Source organism: Haliotis asinina, chromosome 14 (assembly GCF_037392515.1).
Source record: "Haliotis asinina isolate JCU_RB_2024 chromosome 14, JCU_Hal_asi_v2, whole genome shotgun sequence".
Classification (NCBI taxonomy): domain Eukaryota; kingdom Metazoa; phylum Mollusca; class Gastropoda; order Lepetellida; family Haliotidae; genus Haliotis; species Haliotis asinina.
The window spans coordinates 22,052,340-22,075,820 of record NC_090293.1 but is presented as its reverse complement, the minus strand read 5'-3'; the positions used below and the strand labels follow the sequence as shown (position 1 = coordinate 22,075,820).

At 40.9% G+C, this 23,481-nt stretch overlaps 3 protein-coding genes across 3 annotated transcripts; 1 reads left to right on the top strand and 2 right to left on the bottom strand.

The window, feature by feature from the left end:
* Positions 1-267: 267 nt before the first annotated feature.
* On the bottom strand, positions 268-6,493 carry LOC137261969 (BTB/POZ domain-containing protein 6-like). The gene is made up of 3 exons (XM_067799775.1): positions 6,405-6,493; positions 2,391-2,672; positions 268-1,712 (listed from the first exon to the last, which is right to left on the bottom strand). Exons 2-3 carry the CDS (start codon positions 2,657-2,659, stop codon positions 665-667), a joined length of 1,317 nt encoding a protein of 438 aa, XP_067655876.1. The 5' UTR covers positions 2,660-2,672; positions 6,405-6,493; the 3' UTR covers positions 268-664.
* Positions 6,494-8,525: 2,032 nt separating this feature from the next.
* On the top strand, positions 8,526-11,625 carry LOC137261664 (BTB/POZ domain-containing protein 6-like). Its single transcript, XM_067799442.1, has 3 exons — positions 8,526-8,672; positions 9,512-9,796; positions 10,319-11,625. Exons 2-3 carry the CDS (start codon positions 9,525-9,527, stop codon positions 11,355-11,357), a joined length of 1,311 nt encoding a protein of 436 aa, XP_067655543.1. The 5' UTR covers positions 8,526-8,672; positions 9,512-9,524; the 3' UTR covers positions 11,358-11,625.
* Positions 11,626-14,401: 2,776 nt separating this feature from the next.
* On the bottom strand, positions 14,402-19,356 carry LOC137261556 (BTB/POZ domain-containing protein 6-like). Its single transcript, XM_067799320.1, has 3 exons — positions 19,249-19,356; positions 16,278-16,562; positions 14,402-15,727 (listed from the first exon to the last, which is right to left on the bottom strand). The coding sequence occupies exons 2-3, from the start codon at positions 16,547-16,549 to the stop codon at positions 14,680-14,682; spliced, it is 1,320 nt and encodes a 439-aa protein (XP_067655421.1). The 5' UTR covers positions 16,550-16,562; positions 19,249-19,356; the 3' UTR covers positions 14,402-14,679.
* Between the last annotated feature and the right edge of the window lie 4,125 nt (positions 19,357-23,481).

Below are 23,481 nucleotides of genomic sequence, written 5' to 3'. Positions count from 1 at the left end.
TATATATCCTAATCATTCTTGGAAATCGGTTTCCTAATATTTCTTCCCATTAAGACATTAAATACCTTTGAATATCAATAATATCATTTTTATACCACTGTATACCTATTTTTCTTATTTCAAACAGAAGAGTCCAGTTTCAGATCACAGGGGTGATGCTCGTTTATCATTGCGTAAGCTGTTGTCACAGACCATGCAGCGTAGTTTTTAGAATGTAGAACAGAGAACGCCCCCATCTTTATCGTCAAAACCAAAGTCCGGTAAAAATACAGATTGTCATTCCTTTATTCAATGCAAAATAATGCTCATGTTGTTTATCACTTGATTGCCTGGCCCAGACTTGATTATTTACAGACCGCCGCCATATAGATGGAATATTGCTGAGTGCGGCGTAAAACTAAACTCACTCACTGATTGGCAAAGAAGATACTGTCCAGTGGACATCGAAACATTAAGACTTATCTCTAATACCGATTCCTGCACATGCTAACATTCTGTCACGGATTTCCCACCCACGATAGGAATCTGTCTTTTCGTGTAGCTTGTAATAGCTTAACAATTCCTGTTTACATTTACTTAAGGATTTGATGAAATATTCATATTACTGCAATGACAGGCTGTTGTGTTCACAGAGTTGAATGTATATAGCGATTGCAGTTCAGGTTCAAGCAGGACAATAAATGAGAGCTGGTATCTGTCCCTGCGTTACACGTGTACCATTTACGATTTGATTGGAATTCCTGAAGTTGAATATCACATTCGTCGCGTCACATGCCACCTGCTCACGTCCCCCAGTTCCACAACACGTGTAATGTCCTCGTATCTCCACTTCCAAAGTGTACCACAAATTGGCACTGATGGCAACCGCCTTCTCCCATAACACATCAAACGTGTCTTCGTTAACCTCATATTTCTGGGCATCATGGATCATCGCGTTCGGATCTGCATCTTCGTAATCCAAGGTGGACGTAACATTGTAGAAAGAGACACCACTTGGCGTATGGGGGCCATACAGTTGATAACCAAGCAGCATCACGTCATTGCTGGTTGAAAACGAAATGCTATGTGTACTCGAATTACGGACACAAGGCAAGGTTTCTGTTCTGTATCTATGGACATAGTGCATGGGCAGTTTAATATTTGCAGTTCTTTCTTTTGTATTAAATGGATGGACGCCATTACCTGGGTTGTCTCTGTAATCCAATATTTTACGTCGTTCCGAGTCAGACAGGAGTCCACTAGCTTTCACCTCATCTTCCAGAAACGCCGACTTTAAAAGGGGAAATCTAACCTTCATTAAAGTGTCACCAAGGATAGATTTCTTAGCCTGAGGAGTTATCGCCCTTCCCTGACGTCCACACTCTGCTTCTGCCCAGTTGTTTACTGCAGTGAAGATCACGTGTTCCCTAGCCGCAAGGTCATCTGACTCAAGGATTTCATCCACAAATTGTTGGCTCAGTGCCAGGAATCCTGATGACAGCAGTGATTGTTCGCCTTCGTTTTTCACTAAGGTCAAGGCCTCCTGGTATAACTGCTTTTCATCGAAACGATCAGCGGCCTCCAAAATCACACAGGCGTTGTCAACAGAAAGGTGCATCTTCAAGAAATCAAGACACTTTAATTCTAATGCGGTGATGTCATATTTTCTGGATGCGTATAAAAGACCAGTGGCGTTGTCGGCGTCAATATCTGCATCGTCAGTATAAAGGTATCTGGAAACAGATGGACATATTCAGGAAAGATAGTTTTCATCGTGGAGAATTGTAAAACCATCTTTATCCTCCACCTAACCACCAATATCACATTGAACGTTTCAATCTTCAGTAAATGAGGACCAAATTAGTATGTATTTGATAACTTTGATCAGTTCCCTGAGTACATTTCAAGTCGTAAGTAACTAAACAAACAATATCTAAATCGGGTGAACAATCAGACTGATAGGTCACATTCCATTCAGGAAAGGATCTTTGCAATATGTTCGTTCATACAACTGTTAACTGTTAAGTTTATTAAGCTCAAAAATGAAATATTAAGGTAAGATATGTCTAGGAAAGCAGTTCAGTACAGGCAATTCCACGATAATATTAACAGTGAGTGATTTTTGTTGTACGCCGCAATATTCAAGCAGTATGGTGGCAGTCTGTAAATAATCGAGGCTGGACCACACAATCCAGTGATCAACAACATGAGCGTCGATCTGCGCTATTGGGAACCGATGCCATGTGTCAACCATGCCAGCGAGACTGACCACCCGATCCCGTTAGTCACCTCTTAAGACAAGCATAGTCGTATTTTATGGCTATGTAAGTATGGGTTGTTGAAGGCCTTTTCCACGTCGGACCTTCAAGGGTCTAAAGTTAGCAAGTAATAATGTCATAATTAAAGCTTACAACAGACACTGCCTGAAGTGACTAGGCTCTATTTCCGGAACACTGACATCGGATCTCTCCGCCAGAGATCCAGTAAACATGGCGTGGAACACACAACTTCTGCTGATGAGGACGTAACTGTGGGCCTTGATCACTTGACCCGAACTTCCTACTCTGAAAGTGACGTCACACGATTCTTCCGTATCGAACATGCGCCGATTACATTCAGCAACGGTCTTCCCAGCTTGCCAGTTGTCAACAAATCCTGGTCGGATGTCTGAAGCCGCCATTTTTGTGGTAAATCTGGAACAATCATGTGTCCATAAAATATCAAGATGCACTACACATGTATCAAGAAAGTCATACAGGTAGATGGTTGGGCTACGAAACCACGTCTTGACTGTCTACTGAACTCCTGAAAGAGTATTATAAGTTTAGGGGCAATATAACAGTTGGACATATAAGGTACTGACAAAATGACCATGTGCGATATTAACAGAAACGTATTAGTTTTGTTTAACTGACCTTTAAGAAAAATGAGTGCGTGAGTTTAGTTTTACGCCTCACTCAGCAATATGTCAGCTATATGGCGGCAGTCTAAATAATCGAGCCTGGACCAGACAATCCGGTGATCAACAACATGAGAATCGATCTATGCAATTAGGAACCAATGACATATTTCAACCAAGCCAGCTAGCCAGACCACCCGATCCCCTTAGTCGCCTCTTACGACAAGCATAGTCGCCTTTCGTGGCAAGCATGGGTTGCTGAAGGCCCATTCTACCCCGGACCTTCACGGGTCATAAGAAAGATGGTTTGTGCAGGCTTAGACATCCTACAGCCCTGACAGAAAGAGTTGGCACTGTAAAGTACGGTCGGAAATATAAAAAAAATACAAACTATTTTAGGTTTTACTATGTATCCCTAAAATGTACAAAGCTGCAAACAGGATATGTCGAAAGAGCCCACTTCGGTCTAGCTGGGCATTCAGTGGGAAGACTAAGAGGATATCCAGAAAAACTTTACTCCCAAAATCGGGCAAAACGTAGCAAAAATACGTATAGCTGCTGATAAGAATACATCAGACTTTCACAAGGCAATTAGGTCGCTCAGCCAGGTATGACGACGGACCGTCAACTCACCTGGCAGGAAAAGCATGTGCCGCCTATTGGCAAAAAGGGTCATCTCAAATATATTTCTTCTTCTTGTGAGTTGAATTTGTCACATCTCTTGATTAATATCTTCCAGATTGTATATATCTTTATTTCATAAGTTTAGCCTGAGATGTGTGAAGGAGCATGATGCCCGATACCCACATTGTATTAAATTTCTCAAAATATGTACATTCTTAGCTACATCCTCGGGAGACCCGTGAAGGGTAGAAAAGGCCTTCAGCAACCCATGCTTGCCACAAAAGGCGACAATGCTTGTCGAAAGAGACGGGATCGGTTGGTCTGGCTAGCTGGCTTGGTTGAAACATGTCATCGGTTCCCATTTGCGCAGATCGATGCTCAGGTTGCTGATCACTGGATTGTCTGGTCCAGACTGGATTATTTACAGACTGCCGCCAAACCGCTCGAATAACCTTTCGGATTGACCAATCAGAGTACAGCTTAACAAATCGCGAAAGAGGACATTCGCACATACCTTTTACCCACTCAAATGTTTGTACATGTATATAGAGGATTCCAAATACTATTTTCCCTACGACCGCTTCCAGGTGATGCACATGGAGCACGCCACAGCAGCGAATAAACAGTCGCTGAAAATAGCGTTTTTGGCAATATTCAAGGATGTCATCTTGCGGAAATATTAGCTAATGGTAACCATGTCAACGGAAACCAAAAAGCGTATATACTGCACGTCAAATATCAGTGATTATATGCGGATTTTCTTTTGTGGAGATATCATTGTCAGTGACCTGTGTATTTTGTAAGTCCCTCCAAACACTTAACAGTAGCTGTTGTCTGATTGGTTAAATCCGACTAACCGTCTTGCATTTGATTGGACGGTCATAGGTCGTTCAAGGGTTACTTGACGCGACCTCCTATTAGGTTTTGTTAGACCCAGTGTAAGAGTGTAACGAATAACGCTGGGGCTAAGTTTACTTAGACTGTAATGACTGATAAGTCTAATTTTAAAATGGGCATTTAAAGAGTGTCCTTTGTAATACAATGTAATCGCACACTAATTTGCATTAAGCCTGGGAGTGTTCCAAGTAAGTCGTTTTGTTCTTAGGCAAAAAAATGCCTTTGCTTATTTCTTCACTAATTTCTCCTCAGTAAAGTAATCTTTAACGTTTCCTATCCCCCTACCACTAAAACTGTAGTTAGGCCAAACTTAGTTTAACAGATATTTCACACTTTCACACATCAACTACAAAAGTTGTAGAGATGCTAGAAAACAGGTTCTTAAGTTCCGACAGTGCTTTAGTATATTATTGGGTAACACTAGAAGGGAATGAGTGAGTGAGTTAATATTTAACGTCACATCGGCAGTAATTCAGTCATATCTGGAAAGGATATTATGTAAAACGCCTCTGTAGTCACTTACAACGATTTAAGCAGATTCTATGTTGTCTGAAGGACAGAGAAGATATGAAATCTGATATATGCATATAATTCATGTAACGGAAAATGGAAAGTCTCGTGGCATCCAGCGCTGTAACATTCAAACAAGTCTTGAAAGAGTGTCTTCAATGAATTGTCATGATGTTACGCACTCGCCGCGGTTATCAAATTGCGTAATGTGAAATCGTTAATTCCATGACGTAAGCATGTCCTCTGCTGCTCTAAAATCTGCTGTTTAAAGGGTGTTGCTATATACATAGCTTTATCTTTTAACAGAGTAGCAAAAGTGTTTCATTTTATGTCTGTCTGCACATAATATGGTCTCTTTAAATTTAAGATGTACCTCTGAAAGCCCACGAAATTATACTGAGAAATATATAGCTGGTCAAGACATACACCTACATGTATCGTACATGTTAACATTTTCAAATCAGTTTTAACATCACAGAATGTCTCCGCCTAACAAGTCTGACGTCATGAGTTAAATGACAGGTGGTAAACAATACAACAGGAAGGTCATTTCAAATCCATGTGAGTTGCAGATCGGGTTCATTTAAAAATGACTTTTATTTGCGTTTAATGGAGGTATAAACGTCAACACCGGTGTTCACACAGTGCAAACCGCCGTAGATGTTGCATCAGCCATTGCTGAGCTGTAGCATACAACACTGCAATCGAACATTGATTAGTTTTTTTTAAAAAAAAACCCATTTAACTCTTGTGTTTAAATTCATTTTAAAACGATGCAATGATAATGGGTGAAACAAAGAGAAGTAAAAAAATCAGTAAAGTTTTGTTTCAGGTTTGCTTAGGCTTATATGAAAGTTCAAAGTCTACCGCAGTTTCCTCTATTTAGGTATACCTAGAATAAAACATGCCCCTACATGTGATGAGCCCGAGTGGTTAGGCACAACCTGTGACGGCCACGGGGAGAGCGCGGCAAACGTCCGTCATTAGCATACAGTGAACTGGGCTGGTGGTTCACGACGTAAGGGAGGTAACTCCAAGATTTATGACTCACTGTTGATGATTCAGCGAAATGTTGGCAAATTGGGCTCTTGTTATCTTGTACAGGAGCAGATACAAATAATATTTATAAAGTAATATGTTAAAGAAGCTTCACCCAACAATTACCAGAGAAATCACCCAGATAACTAAAATCCAAAAACCTAACTACCATATATGAGGCTGAACCACGTAGTGTTACCTCTGTTAATCTGTGGAAGACAGAATATAGGGGCACGGGAGGAACTCTTCCATATATTGAGCAATCACATTACTGACCACACGACCTCTGAATATACCATCTTGTGTCAGGTCACGTTGACCCTCTCATTGATTACAAGCAAAACAAGTATGGGCCACCCTTCTGGCTACGCCGGCGTATGTGGGTCAAACACATAGCGACCAACTGTGTCACACTTTGATCTGACACCAGGCCCCTTTCTGGGGTATCATATCTCACCTCAAAACGGACAATCTGCCTGTACAGCCTGGCCTGTTGACAGCGGTTACTTCGCTTCCTGATGAGCTCCAACGCGAGGTGCTTCTATGCCTGACCAAGTATCTAAATATAGCAGCGCTTAATAAGTAGAAACGAAAAATTGAAACGAAATGTAAGTCATGCTTTCATGCTGTTTTACGTGAGCATGAGCTTTTTCGAAGCAGCGTGAGATTACAACCACCACGATCTACTCACAATTTAGTTTTGAATCCTTGACAATGTGCAGTCCGTTTGTCATTCATTCAGCATGATTGTCCTCTTAAGGTTTCACAAGTTTTCACCATCATTCGTCGATAAATGAAATGAGATATTTTTGTCTATTTTAAGTGCCTTGGCATTTGACATTATTTTGTTTATATTACTTTCGGTAACTAAAGTTAATGAGAATCCCCGACGACTTTACAGCATGATAGCTAGTAAGTTCGCGTCAAAAGTTTGTGTGAAACGTTGATGTTTACTCATTAACACCGTGTTGTGTCTTCCGTTAAATGTGTTTTGTTGGTTATTGAAATCTATTGTGGAAGTCGTTACCCATGAAGGTCCGGGCTAGATTAGGCCTTCAGCAACCCTTGTTTCCCATAAAAGGTGACTATGCTTGTCATAAGAGGTGACTAACGGGATCGGGTTGTCAGGCTCGCTGACTTGGTTAATACATGTCATCTGTGCCCAATAGCGCAGATCGATGCTCCTGCTGCTTATCACTTGATTGTCTGGTCCAGACTCGCATATTTACAGACCGTCGCCATATAGCTGTGTAAACCTAAACTCACTCACTGACTCTTTAAGTCGAATTTCTGTGTTGTTCTTTTAAATCGCATTTATTTACTTCGAGGGAAATGGAATGACAGCGACAATCCTAACGTTCTTTGATCGACATCATTGCTTAGCAGAATTAAAACGTACGTAAATTTCGAACATCCCTATTTGGCAATTGGTTTGTTTTTATTGTTATTCGACATGTTCAGGTTTATTCCATTCTCAGTAACCAGGTACATCCCGTTTAACCTGAATTCTTCTAGAAGCGCCATTAAAATGTTGCTTTTCTGGAACTGCTTCATCTGAGATTTGTGCAAGCTATTAATTGAATGAAAATATTCAATTGCGTAAATACGAGGTTCCAGCGTTTGACAAGCTCTCGTGCTGAACTGTAACAGCAACCTCGTATCGAGAATACCCCGCTGTTAGATGGAAATTAGACCACGTGACACATACTAAGGGGTTGGTGTAGACATTCAGGCTGTACAAGAAGATTCTCCATTCACAACAGGTGGTCCCTTTGAGTTAGAGATGGCGAAGCATGAAGGGCGTCCCTTGCGACACCGTCTCACGTGTTACCGTGCGGTCAATTGGCATATAAAATGTTTAATATGCCCAGAATTTAGATATAAAAAAAAACATACTCAGGGATGCATTTCAGTTATTAGACTACGGCCTAGTCTCTGAATATATATAATTTTGATAGTAACAAACAAGCCAATCTTAATTGGAAAGGAGCCCCAGGAGGAACAGAGAACCCGAGGAAATCTAGACTTGCTTCATTTAAGGCTTTAGCTCTGCAGAGAGGGCATGGCAGTAGCCAAAATAATGTGTTTCAGGGACTGTGAGAAAGACATTTATTTATTGTCACACATTGACAAAACATACGAATTTACTCATGTGGAATGAATGAGCGAGTGAGTGACTTTAGTTTTACGCCGCACTCAGCAATATTCCACCTGTATGGCGGCGGTCTGTAAATAATCATGGACCAGACAATCCGGTGATCAAAAGCATGAGCATCGATCTGCACAACTGGGAACCGATGCCAGCTAGCCAGACCACCCGATCCCGTTAGTCACCTCTTACGACAAGCATATTCGCCTTTTATGGCAAGCATGGGTTGCTGAGGACCTATTTTACCCCGGATCTTCACAAGTTTGGACTGAATGACAAACGGACTGAACTAGTATTCACAACTGAATTAACAAATAATGTGGAGATAATAATCTCACCTTAATTCGGAAAGGTTAAAATTCAACACAATAAAAGAAAATTATATTCCGTTTCAGTTTCACGTTTCTACTTATTACGTGCTATATTTAGCTTCTTTGTCAGGTATCCAATAAAGCGTTGCCGTTGCCCCGTACGAGAAAGTAAAGTATGCGTTGTCATCATCCCAGGGTGTACAAGCAGACTGTCCATCTTGAGGTGAATTACGGTGCCCCACGAAGGGCCGTGTGTCAGAAAAAGGTGAGAGTCGGATAGTCGCTATGTGTTAGACAACACACGTCAGCGAATCCAGAAGTGCGGTCCTTGTGACACAGTCTTATTTGTTACCATGCCGTGAATCAATGAATATGAGGCATCGATCACCTGATATAGGGTACAGTGTTCAGTTGGTCAGTGTAGTGATAGCTGATAGCCTGTGATACCTATAATACTGCTGTAAGAATAGGAACCGTCCCATTTGGAAACACCTTGCTGAACAATCAACTCAGTGAGGCATACGAAGTTGGAGTTACCTCCCTTTTGTCATACACAAGCACAGCTCACGATATGTGATAACCCATGTGTTGCGCTCTCCCACCACTACCGCCGTCGTAACTTTCCTTTATGACAGGAGATCGATGCCAAAGCTTGAACGTACTCCTCATCTGATAATGATGAAATCGACATGTTTCTTTAATTGTATACCGAGAGACATAATCCAACTTCTAACAATCCAACTCAAAGAAAGTCTTACTCATTGTTAAATTTTTACGGGGGACGTGTAGACGTTATGCTTCCGTGGATTTTCATGTGTACATTTTAAAGAGACCATGTAATGTGCGAAGGGACTTAATTAAACACCCTTGCTTCTCTGTTAAAATACAAGGCGATGTATACTGTCACACATTTTAAACAGCTGATTTTAGAGCATCAGAGGACGGGCTTACATCTTGGCAGTAACGATTTAACATTAGGCAATTTAACTGTGACATGAATGCAGTTGACTGTGAAGACATGTTGTCGGTGCTTATCCATCTACCTGTAACAGCGTCATGCTATTTGTTGTATTTATCTTGATATTTAGGGACATATTGTTCCAGATTTTACACAAGAATGGCGACTTCGGTCCTCCAACCAGCAGAGTTTGTTGACAACTGGCAGGCTGGGAAAACCCTTGCTGAATGTAATCTGCGCATGTTCGATGCGGAAGATTCGTGTGACGTCACTTTCAGAGTAGGAAGTTCAGGTGATGAGATCAAGGCCCACAGTTATGTCCTCATCAGCAGAAGTTGTGTGTTCCACGCCATGTTTACTGGATCTCTGACGGAAAAAAACAGTGTCAGTGTTCCAGAAATAGCACCGAAACACTTCAGGCAGTTTCTGTTGTAAGTATTAATCACGGCCTTATGACATGCTGAGACAATCGTAACATCAACTTGGCCCTCAGTAATTGTCTGTATTGAATTGCTTCCGGTGATGTATCTGACCTTAGTATTCAGTTTTCCTAAGTCAACCTAATATACTGAAAGTTTACAGTTATATTAACAACCTTATGGCATACATTCTTTCTTGAATGGACCGTGAGTTATTAATCTGATGATAGATAGATTTTAGTGAGTGAGTGAGCTTTACATCGGTTTTTGCAAAGTTCCAGCAAAATCACATGAGTGACACCAGAAATGGACTTCACACATTGTACCTCTATGGTGATATGATTCTAACAGTTTCTGTTTGCGACTTTCAAAGTTACGGATACACATGGAAGTGAACAGTTTTATAATGTCTGATTGGAAATAATTTATCGTTGTCTCACATTTGTTGAATAGAAGCTAAAGTGACATTGTAGTCAGGTGTGTACGTGTCCTTGCTGAGAACCACCTTTCCTGAATATAACTGTCTGTTCACAGATACCTTTATACTGACGACACAGACATTGACGCTCAAAACGTCACGGCTCTTCTGTACGCATCCAGAAAGTATGCCATTACTGCTTTAGGAGCAAAATGTCGAAAGTTCTTGAAGATAAACCTTTCTGTTGACAACGCCTGTGTGATTTTGGAGGCCGCTTATCGTTTCGATGAAAACCTGTTGTACAAGAAGGTCATGACCTTAGTGAATAACAACGGTGAAAAGTCACTGCAGTCATCAGGATTCATGGCACTGAGCCAAGAATTGGTGGATAAGATCGTGGAGTCAGATGACCTTGCAGCTCGGGAGCACGTGATCTTCACTGCAGTAAACAACTGGGCAGAAGCACAGTGTAAACGTCAGGGAAGGGAGGTAACTCCAGAAAATAAGAAATCGATCCTCGGAGAAACGTTAATGAAGGTCAGGTTTCCTCTTTTAAAGCCGACCTTTCTGGGTGGTGAAGTGAAAGCTAGCGGTCTCTTATCTGACTCTGAACGACTTAAGATATTCGATTACAGAGACAACCCAGGTAATGAAATCCATCCATTTAATGCTAAACAAAGACCAGCGTATAATAAACTGCCCTTTCACGATGTCTGTAGATTTCAACCACAGCCGATGTTTAATGGATGTACTTCTGGGAGACACAGTATTTCCTTCTCAACTAGTACCGATGTGATGCTGATTGGCTATGAACTGTACGGCTCACCTATATTTGCCGATATTTACTCAGTTACGTCCTACCTGGGGGACGAAGATGCAGTTCTGAACTGTATTCATGATGCCAAGGACTATGAGGATCTACACGATACGTTTGATGTCTTGTGGGAGAAGCCTGTTGCAATTCGTGCCGGTCAGTGGTACACCTTGGAAGTGGACATGTGTGGATATCACACATGGTGTGGGACAGGAGGACGCAAACACGTAGTATGTGACAAGGGAAGTGTGATCTTTCACTTCAGGAATTCCGATCTCAGCAAGAATGGTACAACTGTGTTCGAGGGACAGATACCATCTCTGTTTTATCGTCTTGGTTGAAGCTGAACTGCAACCGAATTCGACGATCACATGTATTTAACACGTTGAACAAATGTTACTTCTAAGTTCAGAATAAGTTGAGGAAACAAAACGCTGGAGCTACTCAAACAATTGCGTTCATGCACTGTATCAGCTAAGGATATGTGATATTGATTGATATTATAATACACGTGTGTGTGTGTGTGTGTGTGTGTGTGTGTGTGTTTATATTCATTTCATGTTATTTAGCTTTTTATTTGACCAGATTAACTAACATACACAACAGAAACCGTGTTCATAAAACACGTTCACGTGTACACATAACGGTATAATGTTGATTGGACGGAACTTTTGGAACTGTTTCGCATCACTCTTGAGCGAGTAACTGGGTAGCGCGTCACACCACTTTGCTTGTGGGCAGTGTCGAAAATAACAAGCTGTGGAGGTTTTATTTTTAATAATGATTTCAGTGTTGTAGTTTTATGAAATCTCTTCAACAAAAAACCGTTTTTTTCCGGTGGCACTTCGAAGTCGCATAACAAATCCACTATATGTTTTGGGAGTGTATCTCGGTATGTGGATATTCCGCAGGCAAAATCCACGGAAATTTACGTTCAGTTGAGACTGAAATGCAAAGCGAGCTGCCTCGCAGACCCATTTTGGGGGCACAGTAAGAGTTTCAGCAATGTCTGATTCAGCAGATAAGAGTTTGATTTCTGTAAATGGGTAAATGGAAAATACAAGAAACACGCGAAATGGTAATGTTTATGCGTTAGTCAGTGAAATGTATAGAAACAAAATAGTGAAAATGTGGATGTGGAACATCTAAAGGTTCTCGTACAATGTTCTAGTATGTATGTAGGTATGTGTGTGTGTATGTGTGTGTGTGTGTGTATGTAGGTGTGTGTGTACGTTTGTGCGTGCGTACTTGTGTGTGGATGGATGTGTATGTGTGGATGGATGGATAGATGGATAATATCGATTTCATTAATATTTCGATTCATACTATCTGACCACGTTCGGTCTGAGAAAAGGAACACACAAATCTGAGGTTTAGAGAGTGAAAAGAGTATTCACATCAAACTATATACATTCAGGGCTATTTCTCACTTTACTGAGATACTTATTTCTTGTGCAGATCGATGCTCATACTGTTGATCACTGGATTGTCTAGTCCAGATCAAGTATTTACAGACCGCCGCCAAATAGCTGTAATATGGCTGAGTGCGGCGTAAAACTAAAACTAAAACTACTCACCCTCAATAAGGCCATTTCTAAACCTTTGCTTTAAAAAAGCTTCCTTCATATTTTCCCAACCTCAAGAGCTCACACTGACATTAACTTGGCACATATCAATCTCAAATTCTGAAGAACGTCAAAGTTCCTAAAGTACCATCTCATAGTTTCAACTTTCTGCAGAAACATTGAACACCTTTTCCGCTGAATGTTCCATAGAGGGAAGTGACTTGAACGACCAGAAATATTTATCCCACGTAATATCTAATTATACTCTTCAAAAAAGGTAGGGGAACCTCAACTTTGGCGTCTGATAGAAAAAAACCCAATGAGGAACGTTACAATGACATTCATCTTGTGTATGCAGCATCATTTCAAGTTATTACTGCACGCAAACACAATGCATGGTAAGCACGTGCACAATGTCATTATGAATCTTGACCTTTTTCAGGCAAATCGATAACTGTAGACCATTTGTTCCGATAAGTTTCTTGCATCTGTGCATTGTCGGAGTTTTCAGGGTCCAATCACACACTACTGACTGAAAATTGTAAACCTGAAATTTTCATGTCATACTCCAGTTTCTTAACAAGGTGGGTAACTGGACGAACAGCTTTGCTTTGAATGAAATCCGTGTGGTAATGCATTCTCAAAACATCCATTATTCTTGTGTCAACATTGATCCAATCCCATATATCTCCCAATTTCGACAATCGTACATTGAAGTTTTTGAAGAGTATACAATGACAATAGTATTAGGGCGTGCTGCAAGTCTCTAGCCTGTACTCTTGGTCTCTGTATCGTGATTCTTGTGACAATACCCCTTGGTGTAAATTCAAGAGGGCTAATTCGGCACTGTTTTCTACTCTGTGTGCTGAACATATCACATCCGATCTTAGGAATGGTGATGTTAATATGCCTAACGAAAATATCACAATACAATTGATAAGAATTGCAGAAGAGTCTAATGAAAAATCGTCTGCTTTCCCGCCAAACGCCTATTTGAATGACAGCTGTGAAAAAGCCAATACCGCAAAGAAAAAATGCACATAAGAAGGTTCGCCACTCACCATTTCCGTTTGATTTGGCTGATTTTCGTAAGAAGCAAGCCACTCCGTACAATACGCTTGAGTTGGTTGGACTATTTTTCTAATATTAATAGATTTACTAGTATTTGGACCAAGGTGAAAATAATATTTGTTCACCTAGGAAGGTAATCTGAGAAACTGGAGAACTCGTCTGTAAACGTCAGAAGGTAAACTTACTTGTGAAATAATTTAAATCTGTTAGCAGTTCAGAAATTCAGTCATGAATTCAGAAAACATAAACAGGTGCATGATACAGGCTTTCTGCCTAAACTGTCTTCTGTCATTGGGGAAAGTAACTTTGAAATGAATGCCGATGAGTTGTGCTATGAAATGTTTAAACATATGCCATATCCTACTCTAGCTGTTATTCGGGAACTTAAGTTGGTGTACTGGATCCTTGCCTAGGACATGAAGACAAGCAATAACAGTTCCAGTGCCCAAACCAAAATCTGTCGCTTCCTGCATCAATTAGGCCGATTCTTCTCACTTCTAATTCACGCATGATCATAGGGAGAATAGTAAGTAATCGCCTGAACTACTATCTTGAATGAAATTAGCATCTTACTCACATCCATTCAGGATTCAGAAAGTTACGTTCATCTATATATAAACGTGCACGTCAGGAAACTGAACTACAGAAAGCTTTATGCCTGCGAGGAATACACACTGTATGTATTCGTTAAACTGTTTTAGAGGCATTTTAGAAGTTGCTGAGCTAAAGGTGAAGGAACAAGTTCTATGGATGATCACCTTCTTTATTTTCACAATGGCGACGTTTCGGTATGGATTTTTATACCGTTTCCTTCACCTGTATGTATTCGTTGATATCAAAAAGGCTTATGACATGATTTGGAGAAAGGTTTTGCATTTTAAATTGTGAAAACTTGGAATTACAGGCAACCAACCAACCTTGTTAAAAAGAGGCAACATTGAAGAGATTGTAAAGAATGCATATACAAACCAAACGTACTATTATTCTGGGACACCTGGTAAAATATACTTAAATAATGATAATGTGATCATACAATACGATACAGGAGCGATGGAATCTGACCTCTACTGACGCTAGTGTTATTCTCACTGTGTGTCGAGTTTCTGAATGTAAAACTGACACCGTCAGGACATAGCAACTCTCTCTTTCCATGTTGGCCCCCAAACGTTCTCATGCCTTCTATCAACACTACCAGAGTGTACCACAGCCCCGCTGTCACGGCGACAGGCTCCTCAATCACTACATCAAAGTCTTTACCTTTGACCGTGTACTGGGCTCTATCCTGAATCATGCACTGGAGAACATTTTCCTCGGTTCCAAAATAGGTGGTGACAGAATAGGTAGCTGTTTCATGCCTCCTTTCAGGGCCATACAGTTTGTACCCACAGAGTATCAAGTTTTGGTTGCTTTGGAAGGAAATGGCGTCTTTCCTATGTCCACTTGTTTTCCATCCAATTCTGTTTTCTGATTTAAATCTTGTTATGGAGTGTGTTGGAGAATGCTTTTGGTGCCTTTGCTTGCTGTTGAAGGGTTTCACATCATTGTCAGGGCAACCAATGTACTCCAGGATCCTGAGACGCTCTGGCTCAGTCAAGAGACCACTGGATTTAACGTCCTTGGACAGGAACGTATGATTAATGAGAGGAAATCTAATTTTCCAAAAAGTATCTCCAAGGATTGATCGTTTCGCTTCGGAAGTTACCTCTTTTCCTTGGCGTTCACACTCTGCTTCTGCCCAGCTGTTGACGGCATTAAAGACCACATGTTCCTCCACTATCATATCATCTGACTCCACGATCTGATCCACTAACTCTTGGCGCAGTGTGAGGAAACCGGAGGACTGTAGTGACGCCTGAGCTGTATTTTGTATGAAGGTCAGGGCCCTCCGAAACAACTGGCTTTCATCAAAACGATGGGCAGAATCTAAAATCACACAGGCATTGCCAACGTTGAGGTTTTCTTGCAGGAACTCAGTACACTGAGTTTCCAGGGAGGTCATGTCATATTTCCTAGATGCGTATAGTAGAGCTGTTACGTTGTCAGCGTCAACAGTTGTGTTGTCCGTGTAAAGGTATCTGAAAACGGCCAGTAATAAAATGTAGACAATCCTTTAGAAATGCAAAGGGCCTTTGGGACAAGTTGAACCGAGCAGTCAGGACAACACAAAATTCTTGCTACTAACTCAGTCAGTAAATAGAAATAGATCACACTGTCGTAAAAATGTAAAAAGAATTTAGAAAGTTTATTTGGTACGATATAGTAAACATTATTATAGCTTCAATTTGGTCACGTTCATGTCGTTGCACTTGTGAGTGAGCCATTTGGTGGGAAGATGGAACCATGAGAGAAATGCCAAATTAAGTGACGAAGGTAACGGGAAAATGGCAACCGAGTGAATATGGGTGGAGTCACATATTTAGTTTCTACCAATGATTACTGTACTCCGGTTTGATAAGTGTTGGAAACGTTGGGCTATTCTTCCTTTGGGCCAGACAGGCCTTGACAATGTGACCTTAATGTTAAGGCGTGATATTATCAAAGACATATATAAAATAGAATATATTACTGACATGCTAAATATTACATTGTGTTAACATGTGATAATGTCAGGTATAAAAAACCTACAACAGAAACTGTTTGAAATCGTTCGGTTCCATTTCCGGAACACTGACATCGGTTTTCTCCGCCAGGTTGCCAGTAAACATGGCGTGGAACACACAGCTCCTGCTGATGAGGATGTAGCTGTGGGCCTTGATCACATGACCCGAACTCCCTACTCTGAAAGTGACGTCACACGAATCTTCCGCATCGAACATGCGCAGATTACATTCAGCAAGGGTCTTCCCAGCTTGCCAGTTGTCAACAAACCCTGTTGGTTGGACATCTGAAGCCGCCATTCTTGTGGTAAATCTGGAACGACATGTACTAAATTACAACGTGAAGATAATTATATTAACCACTCATTATGAAGCTTACACGGGTAGATGGGAGGAATCTTGGCAGGTGAGCACTGCCATTAGTTTAATTGTATTTATCACAATATGTTACACAAATTCTCCTCCATTAAAAATGTTTTATGATACATCAGAATAAACCCTGCTCAATCTATCACACAATGAACAAATTTACATCCAATGGGCATATCTGGGATGCTTCTGACCAAATATGTGTGTGTTTCTTATCGCGGCATTCATCATTATTCCAGGTATACAGCGGCAGTCTGTACATAGATAAGGACAAAACTTTATGGATGAGCAACTTCTTTATTCTTACTTGCTTGATAACGATACAAGAAGCTGTATCGAAACGTCGCTCCATATGAATAAAGGAGTTGCTCATCATAAAGTTTTGTCCTTATCTGATTCACCAACTTCTAAACATACCTCTCAAAGAAGTCTGTACATGGTCACGTCCAAACCATAGACCCAACAGCATGCATGAACTTCGATCTACTCAAATGTGATACGATGACATGTGTCAACCAAGTCAGCGCGATTAACCACCCGTTAATCGCTTTTTACAACAATCATGGGTTCTTGATGACAAGTTCTAATCCGGAGCTTCACGGGTCCTTGACCAAGTGCAAAGATATGGTTGATTATATCGATACATTTAAGAGTTCTTTAGATATTACGTCATCCTTCATGCGCGAGCTGTTGATTTTAGTGTATTATTGCGCACCGGTGCCTTAAGCATGGCCGAATATTATAACAGTACTGTAAATAATTCTGAGACACTGTGTTATCTTTTGAATCACGAGCTGGTACTGCAAGTGTATTTTTGGCCAATGCTATCCCGTCATGTTAAACGTACAGTATAGATTTGAAAACCATATGAATGGAACACAGACCACTCACAAAAGAAAATTAAAGTAAAAAAACGCAGTGAGATATCCCTTGATGCAGTAATTCTGTCATTTGACTCAACAGAAGGAAAACAGACAGACATTCTTGTAACCTATAGACTGAAACCTCCACTGATGTATTAACTGATTTTGTAAAAAGGGGCATAATATGCTTGATAAGTTTTGAATTGTGTCTGCTCTGTACGTTTGCTGCATAGAATAAACATGATGAAAAACAGAATAAGGTCCTGTCGATTCACAGATCTTCAGGTCTGTTAAAAACTAGAATCGACTTGATGTAGCGCACTAGCGTAATCGTCATTATGTTCAAACTGCGTTATGTTAAATCGTTACTTTCAAGATGTAAGCACAGTATGGCTGACATATTGCCGATCTGACATGAAATATCCACTCACTCACTCACTCACTCACTCACTCACTCACTCAGGATGTAAGCCCGTCCTCTGATGCCCTGAAATCGACTACATAAACATATTATGCATTTGCGTACACTTCGCGGATCTTGTTACTGCGTGAGTGAGTGAGTGAGTTTGGTTTTACGTCACTTTAAGCAATATTCCCGTAATATCACGGCGGGGGACACCAGAAATCGACCTCGCACATTGTATCCATGTGGGGACTCGAACCCGGGTTTTCGGCGTGACAAGCAAACGCTTTTACCACACGGCTACCCCACCGCCCCCTGTTACTTCCAGGATGCATAAGCCATTCATCTGACAATCTAAACTAGATATCAGCACCAAATAAACTGCATTTTTAAGAGGTAGAGAACGTTCTTCTCCATATGTTTGTTTGCATATTACATGGTCACTTTAAAATGTTTACCCGAACGTCTACACCAGTATTGTGAGATATGTGTAGCTGGTCAACCTTATATCAACTTATCGTGGCTGTCTGTTCATACTTACATTTCAAATACGCTTGTGCATTGTACGAAAACGGCATGAAACATTCCGATTCACTGTATGATATAACACACCTTCACTGTATGATATAACACATCAAACAGCTTGAATATTGCTGGGTGCGGCGAGAAAATCAATGTTCGATGTCGTTAGATACAAGTATTTACAATATCGTAAAGAGACCACAGTGATATCAAATAACATTTTGTTTTAAGAATGTTCTCAAATTTAGACGCTGAGACGGTACGCACTTGAAAGTTCAGTTTAAAAGATACTTGGTCGGGACGTCTTCTCCAAGTAAGTTTAATCTCATGGAATACATAACGCGTTACGCAGGACAATAATGCCATTTCTAGTCCACGGAAGGCGACTGTTTATCGAGTGTAACAACATGAAACTTCAAAGTAGAACGCAATTCTCCTTCCAGGGAATACCTACAGTAAACAACTCGCCTACATACAATGACATCGATCGCTCACCTGTGACGGCAATCGTGCAGGAGCGCGGCAAACGGGTTACGACATGCCGTGAGGTAGAATGGTTGAGAATGATGAAACATTGTATACCTCACTGATTTGAGTCTTATACAGCAACAGAGAGTCCACTTATAAATATAACATTGAATCATTTTACTGACCAACCTATCACTCTATATACCATCTTATGTCAGGTTATGTCTCATTCTCATATTCACTGATTCACGGCATGGTAACAAGTTCGCCAATATGGATACCCGACTGGTCTAATACATAGCTGTCACCTATGTCCCACCTTGTTCTGACCCATGGCAAGCAAGCTTAAGTGTTTGTTGGATAACTAAACTCACCCGAGGAATGGACAATCTGTTTGTACAGCCTGGGACGAAGACAGCGCTTACTTTACTTTCTGGTATGCGACAACGACAGCGCTTCTTTGTCGATACCTGACAAATTAGCTAAATATAGCAGCGAGTAATAAGCAGAAGCATGAAACTGAAACGAAATAGTAGTCACTGCCGTGCTGTTTACTTTCAACTTTTCCGAAGTAGCGTGAGATTTCGAACACCATGTTTTGTTTTCACAATTCAGCCGTGTATATATTGTTTAGTCCGTTTGTCATTCATTCAACATCATCATATTCATATTCGGCACCATACGTTCATAATGTCAGACTATCTTTTCATTTTTTATATTCGACATCATACGTTCACAATGTCTGACTTTCTTTCGTAGATAAATGAACTGCAAACATTGAATATGTATTCAACGTCCAATGCCATGACATTTTATAGTTTATATATTCAGATAAGGTCTTTCCGCAACCAAAGAACATCCCCAACGGATTTACAGTTATGTAATGAATGATCGATAATGCATCGATGACAGGTACAAGTGGATAATGTCATCCGTGGCGAGAGAGAGAGGGGAGAGATAGATAGATAGAGATAGAGCGCAAGCACAGGTGCACTGAAGGCTGGGCGTGCCCAATACCATAGTGGTGGTCTGTACATAATCGAGTCTGGAACAGACAATTCAGTGATGCTCGTTACCTCGCGAAGCACTTTTATCGTGCCCTCCCCACTGTATTCATGCATTTGTAACGTAAATGCTCATCGGAAGCCATGATTGCCGTTACAGGCAACTAACGGGATCAATTTGTCAGGCAGACATGTCATCGAATCCTATTTGGGAACATTGATATTCATGACATCGATAACTTGATTGTCTGGTCCAGATCATTTATAGATAGCCATCCTATAGATCGAATATGCCAGTTTACTAAAACAACAAACAAATATGCCTTGAAGAGAAAGTGATTACAGAAGTGTCCATGTAGCTTCAATCATTCTGGTAACCACAACAGGTCTGGTGTTTTCAACATGTTGTACAACCTCTTCAACTGTAAAAACTCAGATACCCTTTATGTATATATTTCTCCTTGTGCATAATGATGGGTATCGTATGCTTGATAACGATGCCAGGGTCCACACCGAAACGCGTCATCTATTGCAATAATGAAGTTGTGTATCCATACAAAGTGTTTCTCTTTATCATACCAGCTTCTCAATGCCACTCAAAGAAGAAACAAATATATGCTTCTGTTAGTTACTTGATCACAGGATTGTCTGGTCCAGACTCGATTATTTACAGACAGCCGCCATGTAGCTGGCATATTGCTGAGTGCGGCGTAAAACTAAACTCAATCACTGTTAGTTACTATATGTGCATGTGTGAGATATTTATTAGTCAAGCTCCATGGAGGCAGGGTGGAATTATTGTAACGTGCGGATTTTAATGATAATACGCACCGTAAACTGTTTGAGAGGCATTCTAGAAGTTGCTGAGATAAAGATGACAAGAATTTTTATGGATGATCAACTTCTTTATTGCAGGGTAGCGACGTTTCGGTATAGATTCTTATACCGTTTTCAAGCGTGTGGGGAATGGCAGGGGGGAGTACAATATATATACAGCAGAGATGAGCATGTGATGACAATACAACAATAACAGGATTAACAATAACTATTTGAGGTAACAATACATTAGAGAAGTGTTGAGGTAAGCTGATTAAGGACTGAAGCCAGCGGGTGAGTTGACAGAAGCCAGAGTGAGATGAGTGGATTAATTGGTGGAAGCCAGGGTGAGTTGAGTGGATAAATTGAGACTGGGGGCCAGAGTGGGTTGATTAATTAGTGTTAATGATGCAGTTGAATGCCGGAGAGACAAAGACGCCTTGATCCCTGTTGATTGTTGGGTTGTGTCTGCGGATTTGTACTGCTTCAGCAAGTTTGCGTTGTTTGAAGTCATGTTTGTTGCTAGCAAGTGTTGTGACAGTGTCCCAGTTGATGTTGTGGTCAGGAAATTTGGTGATGTGTTCCGAAATGGCTGATTTTGTGTCACCTTTGTTTGTGGAGGTTTTGTGTTCTTTGATGCGTATGTTGAGTGGTCTGGATGTTTCCCCAATGTAGTTGCTGCCGCAGCTGCAGCTGATGTTGTAGATGACGCCTTTAGGGTGTTGTTGTTGTGTACTGTGTTTCCTACCGTTGGCCTTAATGATTGTTTTGAGGGGTGTTCCTGTTGTAAAGTAGGTGTCAATGCCTGCTTGTTGCTTGAGTAGGCGACTGATGTGGTGTGATGTTTTGCCGGTGTATGGTAGTGAGATGCGTATGGGAGCGGGATCAGGCTTGGTAGTAGTGGGTTTGGGAGGTGGGTTGACAGTGGAGTTAATGACACGGTTAACAAGTTGGGGAGGGTAGTTGTTTAGTTGAGTGAAGACATGCTTGAGATGGTTTAGTTCGGGTTGAGGAGAGACAGAGGATAGGTTTAGGGCACGGCGGGTGAGGGTAGAGATGATGCCCGTTTTAGTTCGGAGTGAGTGGTTTGAGTCAAAGTGGAGGTATTGGTCAGTGTGAGTGGGTTTACGATAGACAGAGGTTTGGATGGTGTTGTCAGTAGTGCGGGTGACGAGAACGTCAAGGAAGGGGAGTTGTGAGTTGCTTTCAGTTTCAAACGTGAACTGAATGCGGGGGTGTTGCTGGTTAAGGTGCTGAAGGAGAGCGGAGGGGTCGTTAGCTTGGGGCAGAATGACAAAGGTGTCGTCAACCTTCCTGAACCAGCACTAGCCTGCATCGTGCCATATATTCCTTTGCATACACGACCTTTACTGGTACACTGTTAAATAACTGATTCAAATGTACATAGCAATGATTGTGGATGGGAGGCATCCACTGAGAAAGTAAAGAAAATTTCCTTCACAAAAACATGTAAGAAATCCTGAGATACGAACCGAAGTGTTTCTTCTGTATATCAATAGTGTGATAAATGTTAGATATTTAATCCGGAACCGAGCTACCTCACAACAGCAAAATTGTAAAGTTCGAATAGTGGTACATTCCAGATGTGTTAACACTTGACACACACATTGTAGACTTGTTCCGTCACATCTGTATATTATTAAGGAATCTGTCATGGCTGTTGAAATGTATTCGTCGTGTCCTAGATCGGCCCCTTTCTATAACTAAAGTCATAATAGTCAAGTATCATATTATCCTAAAAGACGGCAGTGCTTACAATTGCAGCATACAGAGATTGTGACAGATACAACTTTCAAACCAAAGCATGCACTAAGAAAGAGCCAACACAAACACAGCATACACTGTGAAAGGGCGAGCCCAGAGATCTTTCAGCATGAGCGAGCAGCTTTGCTACATATAGCACCGACTATGGTATGAATTGTACGCCTGACTTTGTAGAGAAACACGAACAAAGGTAGATTGGTAAAGCAATAAAATGCCCATGATACTATTCTTGATTATGCAAAAGGGTGTCTTCCCACGATCTGAGACGCCATACTTTACTGGTCAATTCAGTTCGTGACGAGTCTACTGGATATATAGAATATACACTTGTATTGGAAGTTCTCCGTTCCCATCCCATCTGTGATATATTAACATTCACTTCAGAGATTGGCGTTACGGGGTAAGTTACCATATGCACGTCCACTGTTAGTATAACACTCATTTATTATTTCTAATTTACTTATTTCTTGCCTTGCATTACACAAACATTGACACCCATGAATAATGCTATTCAGTGATGCTTGTCTTGATAAGCGACTTACGGGACCGAGGTGTCGGGCTCACTGACTTGGTTGACGCGCGTAATTGTATGCCATTTGTGTAGATCGATGTTCGTGCTGTTGATCATTTGATTGTGTTGTTCACACTCGATTATTGTGTTAAAGAGCAAATAGCAATTATTGAACCACATTAATTATTGTAACCAGGTAGGTTTCTATGTCCAGGATTTTGCAACCATTATGTAGAAATGAAATTTCAGTCTTTGGAAATTAACATAACACGTATTTACACTTTACTTTACATTTTCTATAAGGGAACAGTAAGTGAAAGCGAATAGTTGGGTGGTCTGGTGCCCCAACTCCAGTCAGTTGTAGGTTCGACGCAGCTGGAAGCCTAAAGTTATTTACCCTTAAAAAATATCATGTTACATATACGCAACTAAATGCACTTAAGTTCACTTGACCCGTCAGTTCGTTATACCTTTTTTCGTTGTCAGCGTAG